This window comes from Melanostigma gelatinosum, assembly GCF_949748355.1.
Source record: "Melanostigma gelatinosum genome assembly, chromosome: 9".
Taxonomy (NCBI): Eukaryota; Metazoa; Chordata; class Actinopteri; order Perciformes; family Zoarcidae; genus Melanostigma; species Melanostigma gelatinosum.
In genome coordinates this window covers 10,933,952-10,945,224 of record NC_136642.1, presented here as the reverse complement: position 1 = coordinate 10,945,224, position 11,273 = coordinate 10,933,952, and the positions used below count along the sequence as shown (strand labels likewise).

General features: G+C 44.8%; 1 protein-coding gene across 2 annotated transcripts; it reads right to left on the bottom strand.

Annotated features, from left to right (window-relative positions):
• Window positions 1-98: 98 nt before the first annotated feature.
• khdc4 (KH domain containing 4, pre-mRNA splicing factor) lies at window positions 99-6,258 on the bottom strand. 2 transcript variants are annotated; one of them, XM_079275874.1, is made up of 14 exons: window positions 6,114-6,258; window positions 5,534-5,711; window positions 5,201-5,329; window positions 5,019-5,098; window positions 4,876-4,928; window positions 4,586-4,776; window positions 4,226-4,437; window positions 4,018-4,078; window positions 3,184-3,244; window positions 2,801-3,057; window positions 2,598-2,720; window positions 1,955-2,064; window positions 1,775-1,860; window positions 99-839 (listed from the first exon to the last, which is right to left on the bottom strand). In XM_079275874.1, the coding sequence occupies exons 1-14, from the start codon at window positions 6,140-6,142 to the stop codon at window positions 610-612; spliced, it is 1,800 nt and encodes a 599-aa protein (XP_079132000.1). In that variant the 5' UTR covers window positions 6,143-6,258; the 3' UTR covers window positions 99-609. The 2 variants fall into 2 exon arrangements, with proteins under 2 accessions (XP_079132000.1, XP_079132001.1); XM_079275875.1 differs by having other exon boundaries at window positions 4,601-4,776.
• Window positions 6,259-11,273: the final 5,015 nt, after the last annotated feature.

The window sequence follows — 11,273 nt, the reverse complement described above, 5'->3', positions numbered from 1 at the left end:
TGACAGCTAATCATTTGGCAGATGTGATGAAATATGCAAAACAGACTGAAAAAGGTCAAATGTAGGAAGAATCACAAGCTCAAACACTGCAATAAATTAAGTTTATTTATTTCATAAAAGCATGAATAAATCCAATAGGTTTACTACGTATTAGTCCAATATGATCTGTACAAAAAGATCAGAATAGGAAAGGATGATGTCAGTGACTTGGAAAGGGGACAAAGTACAAAAAGCTGTACTCGGGATTCAACGGAAAGTGATCATTGCCTTGTGACAATACAATATTCAAACTCTTCACCTGGCATCTGGTTTCAAACCATTCCAAATCAAACTGGAGGCAGAATGTCGCTCGTCTGACCATCTATACATCCACAAAATAGCTTGAGTATCAGTCCTGCAAATGTTCATCTTCAAACTATAATGTGTGCACCAAAAGAAAAGTAACAAAACACAAGTTAGTCCATTTGGACCGAAGCACTAAGATTATGCTGCAACCAACACGTAGCTGTTAAGAGTCATCCATGTGATGAGTGATGGAGAAACACAGGCTCAGTTTGGGTGAACATCTTGTAAGACTCGGCACAAAGCACTGAGGGAGTTTTTCCTGTTTTAGGGTGCCATCCAGAAAGGCATAGACTGCTGCTGCTGTGGCTGTGTTTTAGCTCGAGTGGGTGGTGGAGGAGGGCAGCGGTAGGCCTGTGCCCAGCCTGCGGCGGTGGGGGGAACTGTCCCAGGGTTACCTGGCCCTGAGGCTTTGGAGGCTAAGTGGTCTTCATCTTCATCTGAAGAGTCGCCGGTGTACGCCACCAAACCAGTTTTCAATCGCTTCCCTGAGTGCTCTGAAAGAAGAAACGGGGAAGCATGCAGACAAAAAGAAGAGGTGGCACATTTGGGGAGAAAGGGAGAGAGAGCGAGAGAGAAAAAACACCGAAAAACACCGGCAACATGTTTCAAATAGGACAGGTACAAGTTAATTATTCGTAACACATTTTGGGAGAAACAAATAGTTAATCGATTCAAATCATAGTTTGTCAGAAGAGTAGAGGAGGGGGCAGCCATTTGAAAGCAGCCATTGGTTGGTGGGGAGCGACAGTATCGTGGCCGTCCAATCGAGCGGGAGGACAGCGTCACAGGACGAGTCGTGCCCCACCCCCAATCAGAATCCAGCATCACCCCAGAGACACATGGAAGAGAAGAAGAACACAGAGAAAAAGAGAAAAACACAAAAACAGGAGAGATTCTCGTTAGTGAGGAAAGAAAACAAACAACAGACAACCCCACACTGATGATGTCATCAGAATGGGACGGTAAGGTGGACTCGACTGTTTTTTTTTTTTTTTCTTTACAAACGACTGAACAATGCACACAAGATGTTGAGTCACAGCTCCGCCTCACTATCTGGGGATTTATAGTCACATAAGCAGAATCCTGAAAGAATCACAGGACGCATAAAGACCAGTTTGAAGCTGAGTGAGTGTACTTATATAATCTGCCACAAACACTTCAGTACTTAAACCAAAGAAACACCAACTATGCCTCTTGATACATCCGATTGGCCTTCATGTAACAGACATTCCTCTTCAATCTCAAGTGAAACAACTTAAATCTAGACACAGTCCAGTGGCCCAAGAGAGGATTTATATTTTACTCTTTGCAGCTCTACATTAAGGCTGTGAATAGATCCAGGCTAAGCTTGTAAAGGCCACAGTCCAGTCAGGAACTGCAGATTTGGATTTGGGCAGGGATTTGTGAGTCCACAGGTTAATGGCCTTACCCACGGGGCCTTGCGTTGCCCTTCTCTCCCCCATCTTGGGTCTCACTCCATTCACAGGCAGCAGAGGTGGAGGCATTAGCTGCCGACTGGAGAAAGAGAACCGGGGTGAGTTCACTTTGCCTACTAGTCTTTGTAGGCTATTAATATTTCATTTAACAAATGTAACAAAACTCTGTGTACCTGTCCCTCTCACTCGGCAGGCCAGAGGGACTCTGCGGTGGGGGTCCTGTAGCCTCTGGGCTGCCCACGGGGAAGCCTGCACCTAAATTAGTCATATGAATGGGTCCATGCTATGAGCAGAAAAACACACAGGCGCGATTAGCACACATCCTCTACGAAACCCTGTCCTAACACTAGCTAATATGACTACATATTTAAAACTATATCAGCACTAAAGTGAGAAGAAAAACTGTCCTTGTGAATAGCTTACCACGGGTCTGATTACTGACAACTTCCCCAGCAATTATGAAAGATACTTAAGCTCATCAGTATTAATAATACCTTTTTCTGAAACTCCTCATTACCAGTAGAAAGACAGGTAAACTGTAAGTGAACAACGGGAAACAGCAAGCCATGCCATCTCAACCGATGTACTTAAAACATTTGAAGAAAGGAAGGATGAATTGGTATTAGATAAATCACAGGGAAGGAAATAGAGCAGCTCCAGACACGGATTGGAAATGATTGGCTGATGATACAGTCACTCGTCACCCACTGCCAAAGCTTAGGCATACAAACAAAACAAGGTGGAGAAAAGAAGGGTGGAAAATAAAAACCCAGCCGAATAATGAGGCGTCGTAATGGTGGAAGAGCTGTTCATCACCTGGTATCCGAGCAGGCCGCTGTTCCTCTCGTCTGGCACCTCCTCTGTGAAGCGTCTCTTCTGTGGTGGTAGGACTGGAGCTGGTGCTGCAGCTGATGAAGGAAAAGGTACAGGAGGAAGAGTCTGCAGGGACGGAAGGACATATAGTAAGTATTATTGCTTTCGCATGCCATACACATGTGGTTTTGATGGCTCGGTCCTACCTGTGGCATCGTGCCCGGTGCAGGCGATGGAGCGAGGATGTGAGCGGGAGCAGGGACGGGGAGAAGGGGGAGGGAGTACTGAGGAGGCACACCTGCAGGTACTGTGGGATGTATAGGAGGAGGGACAGAGTAAGGGAGAGAGACATGTTGTGGCTGAGGTGGTGGTACAGGCATCGCGTAGCCTGGCTGGTATCCAGCTGGCGGGTAGTAAGGAGGCTGCGGAGGCATCCCGTTCACCATCGGAGGCTGTGCAAAGCCTGGAGGGGGAGGGGGAGAACGGGAAACGGATCCAGTCAGGCTCTTCCGATGACTTCTACGATCAATTGTATTGACAAATCAAGTGATGACTCTAAAGCACAGCAAGAGAACTGTCGATATCGTACCTTGTTGTGTTGGCATCATTGAGCTCATTTGATTGAGGAAGCGAGAATACTCTGCATGGACCTGGAGAGGGAGAAACGTTGTACATTAGTGGTGCAAGGAACTAAAATATGAAAATGTACTATTGTAGCTAATCAAATGAAGACAGCAAAAACAAAAATGTAACGTTGCCACTATGTTATGGGAGAGAATATTGTCTAAACCTACTGTAAAACAATTAAAACTATTAATCATCAAATGGTAGAAACAAACTCCCTTTGAGCTTCTACCTTGTTCTTGCACTGTCTGCAGGAAGCAGTGTCTGAAGAAATAACTCAAACTTGTGGTGTAGAATATACAGAATACTTCCACTACTATCTACAGCTTTGTAACTGATGTGTGCCAACAGGGTTTCATCTCACCGGCACAGCTGTAAAAAGCTCAGATCATTGATGCCACAAGGAAGAGCAAGACTGACTCTTAGCTTTGTTTGACACGGTCGGTTGGTAACAATGAGTTAGTTTGACACAGTAACACGATTTGGGAATGTCGGTGGTGGCCGCCAGCAATATTATTGACTCATTACTAATTCATGGCTAATAATCTGATTTGTCAAGAATATATTGTACCAAGTTGATGTTCATCCCTGGGACACGTGCTTTGATATGTTTGGGCGTCAAAGCAGTTGTAATGACGCTGTACTGCAGTCAGCGATTTAGCTCTTCCTCCAAACAGTTAACAGTGGCAGTCTACGCCAACAAGGCACGCATCTGGAGTTGTGTGAGCTTGTAATGAATGTCAATTGTTGTTGGAGTAGAAAAAGCACAGACATTTCCCAGTAACAAGAAATCACTCACTGTCTGAAGCAGGTTCTCACACAAGGTTTTTGCCGCTGAAAGTCCTTCTGGTTTAGGATGACTGGAGAGAGAGAGAACAGACTTCATTTCGTTATTCTGAGCCCACAATGCTGCAGAAACCTTTGTGGCTCGTGCATTTGTTAGTTATTACACAAGCAGGAATAATCTCTGAGAAGCAGTGGTTCTTAATTCATAGGACAACCCCCACCTGATGTAGATGTACATGGGTTCAAAGGCCTCTCTTCCAGAGGCGGGCTCTAAACAGCCTGATCCTTTTCCTCTGAGGAAGACTTTGGCCCCGGTCTCAGCCTGGATGTGCTGCAGGTACGAACAGCCGGGGCCCTCGACCCGCTCTTTGACCACAAACCCAAGGATGGCGTGCTCCAGGCCCACAAAGGTTTTATCTTGAACATAATGCATCTATAAAAAGGAAATATAAAAGACATGTCAATAATACAACCACGTGCATGACTGTGGGTCAGTATCAGCTCTATCAGCGACACTGTTAGAATGTAGACAAAGCTTTTCATGGTAGTATGATCTATGTTCACGAGGTATAAAAACCCACAGGAAACCGCCTTACTCCGGACTGGAAGTGCGGTTTGTGGTGGAGCATGGGGGGCAGTGAGGGAGGAGGTGGGTTATGATGCTGGTACACTGTGACTGAAGCCCCACTAGGGGAGAAAGGTGATGAAGACAAGGCGGTCGCAGCCTTCACCACACCGTTGGTGATGATCTCCTTGATTCTATTCACTGCCCCTGGAGAACGAGGGAAGAAAACCACCAGTCGAATCACATGATATACGAAGACACACACTCATTTAAAAAAAAAAAAAAGCGTCTGAAAAGAATACGGACTGTCGACGAGCTCTCTAGTCTGTCCTTGGACATGCAGATACAGAGGCCGGTCCCTGCGATTACAAGAGCAGAAAGGATGTGTTAACATAATAATTAAAGTCGACTGTGATCGGTGTCTGAAAATGAGAGGAGACAGAAGTCACCCTGGAAGCGCTTTGCCCTTCTCCTCTGCTGCCATGTACCGGCCTCTGGTTGAAACCGCAGCACCGCTCACTTTACTGATCTGCAGACAAAACAAGAGTGAGACGGGTCAATAAATACTCCAGAAAAAAGGCTTGCGATGGACTCTATTCTGAGAGACACGATGGTCCGTGTTGCTACTGACCTCGTCCTGCGTTTGCCCACGTGTCAACAGATTCCGACAGGTGATCGGTACGTCGTTGATCTCCACCTCGGCTACGACCAGGTCGTCTTTGGCCTTCGACAGCACCGGAGGCTTCCCAACACCTACAGACTGAGAGAGAGGAAGGGAATCAACAGATGAAGGATTCGGGGAAAAAACTGATTTCAAACATTGTATTAAAAGCATTTGAAATATTCTGCTTGATAAATGTGTACAATCGCACCCGGACCAACACATTGTGATGGTCCTGCATCAGAGCTGGTGTTATGAAAGATTAACAGTGCGTATAATATTAAATAATATGCTCCGTATTACCTTGTCGGGAGGTCCCGGGATGCCTATCTGTGAGGGTTTGAGTTTGCCCTTCGCTACCAACATAGCGTTGATCTTTGCAGCCACCGCAGCAGCAGCGTCCAGAGCCCCGGTGGGAGCAGCTTCAGCCTCCCTCATCGCACCGGAGCCAGGCCCGGGCTGGTCCCACTTGCTGCGGCGTCTGGCAGGGAGAGAAAACGATCATGAATAAAGACAAGAAAACTAACTACACTTTGATTATTTAGGAATAAACGCAACGACCCGAAAAACACCTGCCGTTGACTGTTGTTGTAGTACACGTCTTAGAAATCGACCAAGACTCACTTATTTTCCCCTTTTTATGATTTTTTGCCTTATTGTGATCGTGTGTACTGAAGCACAGGCACGCTGTGAACCCGTATGCATCTAAAATATCTCAGATAACACGTTACTACATGTGACCACAGGATAAATAAGGATGAACCAGTGCGGAGCAGCAACAACACTCCGCCATGATTAACTTACGTTACATAAACTGGCTGACGTCGGTTAGCTAGCCGGCTAACGGAAAGGATCTGAAAAAACAGACTGTTCACACACTCACCCGCCGTTTTGGGTTCCACAAAATGACATCAATGTCTTAGCAAATGGAAATGTTCCTCTCAGTGTTAAAATGACGGTGATAAACCTCCCCTGACGTGTGAACAGAAGGCTGTGCTGGTTGCAAGCCTCTGCTACGAAGCTCACGGTTTCCGTGTCCGGTTAATTGTGTCATTTGGCTGTCGTACCACGAGGGGGCGCCAGATAGCAGCACATATTTCTGCTGGTGCCTCGAGAGGGCTCAGGTGTGGCGCTGCCGCCTCACCTGTCCCACCTGTCATCACTTCCTTGGCGAGTTCCTCCGGAGGAGGCATCAAAGTTTCCAGTGGAGGAAGAAGCCTTTAGCTGGAGGACATGCACCATGATGGTCCAAGGTAGGTTTGAGCCACTCAAAGTTACCTATTTCTCAAAATGTGTTGTAAAATGTGTCGTGTGGCTTTTAAAACACGTGTTAGGATGTATTTATTTTTGGTGTGTGTTGATTTGTGCTGTGGCTCCTTGACGTTTTTGACAGATGGGGTTTTGCTGTTTACGTCACTCTTTAAATGCAAGCTGGCATTTGGCCAATGAAGCCTTTATTTTAGATTTCATGATTAAAGTTTTTACAGTAATCCTTTTGAATTAAATGTGACCCACTGTTTGCTTATTTGCTCAATATAGACAACAACGTTGTCATATCATAAAGATTTTTAAAACAAATCTCTTTAAAATTAGTTTCACTATATTGTCTTTCTCAGCCCTTCTCATAGAGTAATCTCAAATAACTTGTTTGCTGACAGCTGGGAACATAGATGTATTTGTGGCAAGTTTAGCTCATAAGATTAGTTACCACACTAGAAAGTCAAACTTAAACTGTAAACAAAATGTCAAATTCTAAAACGGCCATTATATTTCATGATATCTTCACAGTATATTAATGTAATTTACTGGCTTCATTTGTCTTTTGAACTGATGGAAACATGGTCACCATCTCTCTTGCAAATAGATGACAAACCTCTTCACCTCTCTAATTGAAGTTGTTGAAAGTTGTCCGAGCTGTGGTCTTGCAGCACAGTTTTCTGCGTGATGACAGCCCGGCCCTGAAGGCCATGACGCAACATGCAGCTTCCTGTGCAGAGACCTCAGCATCATGGCTCAGAGTCACTCTGTGCTCCGGTACAGGTGTTGAGTTACTCACCACCCAGGAGCTCAGGGACATGGCCAGGAGGTGCAGGTTACTGTGGAAGGTGAGGACGCTGTGTGGGGGCGACATGGATCAATAGATTGAACAAACAGCAGCCCCAGTTGGATTTCTTTTGTTCCGTGTTGACAACGGTCTGCAAAACTTTTGATTAGGATCGAGGTCTGTCATGTGTACGTGAGAGGGAATGGCTTGTTTAATGCTCGGTATTAGTTTCCAATCACAGCACTGGCTCTGTTCGTGCTCATCTATTAGGACTGGAGTTGTTTCTGGTTTGCTTTCTAATTTAAGAGTGGAAGTAATGAATTGTTTTCAGCACAGAAATTAAGCTGCCATTTCTGAATTTATACATTTTAAGGTTTGCGTATGTATATTTTTACGTAAGTAGTTCACTTAAGAAATGTGATTTGACAACTGTGGAGACATTTGTATTGTTTTAAGTGTCATCAACTTCAACTTCATTTTGTGATTTTTTTTTTCCTTTATTTTTCACCCTTCAAAGTGATGGACAGTTTGCAGGATTCTTTGGTAAAAAAAAAAATTGTTTGTATATTTTTAAATTGTGAGTTTTTTTTATTTGTCACTCTGCATTGAGCTGTGAAACGCTTGGTCATAAACCACCGATAAACCATAAATAGCTCAGTATTCGTGCTGGAATTAAGTCATATTTCCTTTCAGGATGTTTGCTCCTCACTGGGTGGAGCTTGTTCTGCAGTGTTGAGCCCTCAGGATGAGCGATGGGAGGCATCTCTGTTACTGGGATGGGTCAGTTACTGGGCCACCTGAGCTGGAGGGTCAGCCAGTGAGTGCAAAGACGGACAAGAGGAAGAACGTGTTGTGTAGCGAGGAACACGTGCAGCCACTTTATAGCTGTTACTAGCAACTGCTTCTAAACATGTTCAAGTACACCATATTATATTTGTACCTCGACAATAGTGAACCAAAGCACTAACTTTGTACGTACATGATGTCTACACACAGAACTGAGTGAGGCAGAGAAAACTCAGAAAGAGTAACTGTGAAAGACAACGTTCACGTTAATGTCTTTATAAAATAAATTAATTCAGTTGTTTTCGTTGTGATGTTCAGCTTTTGGCACTGCACACCAAAGTAAGGAAAGACTCAGAATACAATCACAAGTCTGGACAATGGTATAGATATCCAACCATTGTATTCAATGTGAAGACGAGTCTATCTACCGTACTCCTTCTGTCTTTGGTTGCCTGGCATTTTTATAACACACTATTCCAACACATTGCAAAACAGATTGAGCAATGTTTGCTTTTCTTAAATGATCCATTTATTCTTCATTGTTAGTGCAGAGTGTGGCAACAAACTGGTGTCAATTATGTCTGAACTGGAATCCACTGAACAGCAGCGAGTAACGATGGTTGGTTTCAAATATGAAGTTTAGTTCTTATATTTCACCTGCAGGTGGCGCTCTAATTCTAAACACCATGTTGTTCACGCTCTCATAAGGACGTGGTATTAATGTTACAGCTGTACAAACCAGTTTATACTTCAGGCCATAACTTGCTTTTTACATTTTACTTCAATACTACTGAATGAAATCGCTCATAGCAAACAGTCTTTTGTTTGAAATGCACATTTGGCACAGCAAGCTGGTATCTTTTGGGGAGTGATGACACGAGTATTAGTATTCATATACATAATAGGCCTTCAACATTATTATCGATTAATCTGCAGATTATGTTCTTGATTTAAAATGTCAGAAAATAGGGAAAAAACGCAGATTAGCATTTTCTAATTTACAGAAATAAAAAAATTGGAAGGCAATTTTGATCACACAAGACTCGAAAAAGCTGCAAAGCGTCACATTTGAAGAGCTGAATTTAGGTAGTGTTTGGTATTTTTGCTCAAAAACATTCTAATGGAAATACCAACTGATACATTTTCTGCCGATCGACTAATCGTTCTCGCTTACTCTGCACAGGCTTCTGTTCTGATATTGAGCAGTGTCATGTAAAATGCATCATGTCCCTCCTCAGCCATGGCCGTCCTGCACGAACAAACATACGTGAAGTGTCAGAAGGTCAGAGGTCAGGGGAGCTTTGACGCCTGAGTTGACAGGGACGACTGTTTACTGGCAGCGAGGAGGAGGAGGAGCACAGAGAAGCGGTGAAACACGGGGAGAACGAGAAGGAGCGAGAGGCGCAGACGTGTCATATTTACTGTCTTTCCTGGTAAGAGCCCAAGTGTGAACCGTAATGTGTATGTCGGTTTATGTAACCTCTGGCCTTCAAGCCACGCAAGCCTGGGTCTCGCCTGATCCTGGCGGCTGACACGGAGGTGTGAAGTCAGGGGAGAGGGGCGCCTCATGGTGGGCTTGCCATGGGTTGAACAAAGAAACACTGTGAGCGCCTAGGTTTCAGTGTTTGCTGTCAAACCAGCAATTACAAACGTGTTATTTTTAATACTGTGTTGACTACATGTGTCATGTATCGTAAAGCTTGAATTTGTTTGATGTAAGCTGATGTTACAGATGTTGAAAGAATAGGAAGTCTGTTAAGTTGACGTGCCGTAGTTTGTTCTGGGACTTTTGAGTACCACTTGAGAGATTTTGTTATTCATAATGCAAAAACTTGTAGTGAAAGTTATAAGGGTTAACGCCACATAAAGTGAGGCCGTGTAAAGGAATGAGGCACTGCAGAAAGTGTGGAGGGGACAAAAAGTGATTGAGAGAGGGAAAACAGATGGGAAGATTGAATTTTAGAAAAGGGCAGGCGAAGGGAATCTTTTTTGTGTATGTCTGGAGAGAATGAGAGCCTCTTGTACACCTCACAGCGTGAATTTGGCCCGGGCGCCGGCCTCGTCTCGTCTACGCAGCGGGGTGCTTTCCTGAGCGGGCTGCCCAGGGGAGGGGCACCTGCAGCAGCCTCAGACACTGGTCAAGAGGAGAGGCCGAGAGGCGGGGCGAGGGCTGCAGGGATGGAAAGATGCTTGGCGGTTCCAGGAAACGGACATGTGCTGGATTTATGAAATCTTCAGGTAGAACAGAGCGACGCTCCAAAAAGAAAATATTTGTCCTTGTGTTTTCCCTTTGGACTGGAGAGGAGGAGGACACTGCCTGCAATCTCAGGATGAAATGAAAAAGCGTCTGTTGCGCAGAAGGACAAAAGTTATGATTGGAGCGAGTCGGTCGGTGCTGGCAACTCGACCAACACAAACGGCACAGAGTTTATGGATTGACCCGCCTGCCAACTGAGACAATATTTTCCATCCAGTTGGTCGGGTTGACCAAACACCACGTATTTGAAGTTTATCAAACACTCAGTCATCCCCGCAGATCCGAGGGAGGACTTAATCATCTGATATGTTGAGTTTTAGAATACGCAGACACCTAAAACCTGTCCATATGCAGACTCAGAAAACCAAACAACAAGCTCTCTGTGCTATCCATTGCTAAGTGTCTTTTTTGGAAAGGCTTCATCTTTACACAAGCTACACCCTCAATCTTCTGTCATTTTGGTATGACCCAGGGGTCCAAAAATCACCAAGTCTCATATGAGGGCTCAAGATTTCAAACTTATACGGAGTTGGCTCTTTGTCTGCAAGAAATTCCATTTAAATGGACAAATGTACTGAGAGGGCCTCAGATGTGAGCGGTGGATGGATATTGCATTAACTTCACAACAGAAGGGCCCCCTGTAGTGTGACCGCACTGGGCTCCGGATAATAACTGCAGTGGGAACGTTGTGCTCGGAGGTAGCCGGGACAGGTAAATGGAAACACATGGTCGTCAGCATATAGTCAGCAGCTTCAGAAATAATGGCATCACCGTGCAGAGAAGCACACGAGCTGCCTTGGCAAATGCTTTAGGTATGCGTCTCTTCAACCTGTTGGTATTACCAATGCAGCTTCCCCTGCTGCTCGCAGGTTTTCCTCTCCTCAGCTATTGTTTCTGTGCACTTAATGTGCAACTAAATAAAGCATCGCTTTAAGTTAGCGCTACTCACATGATTC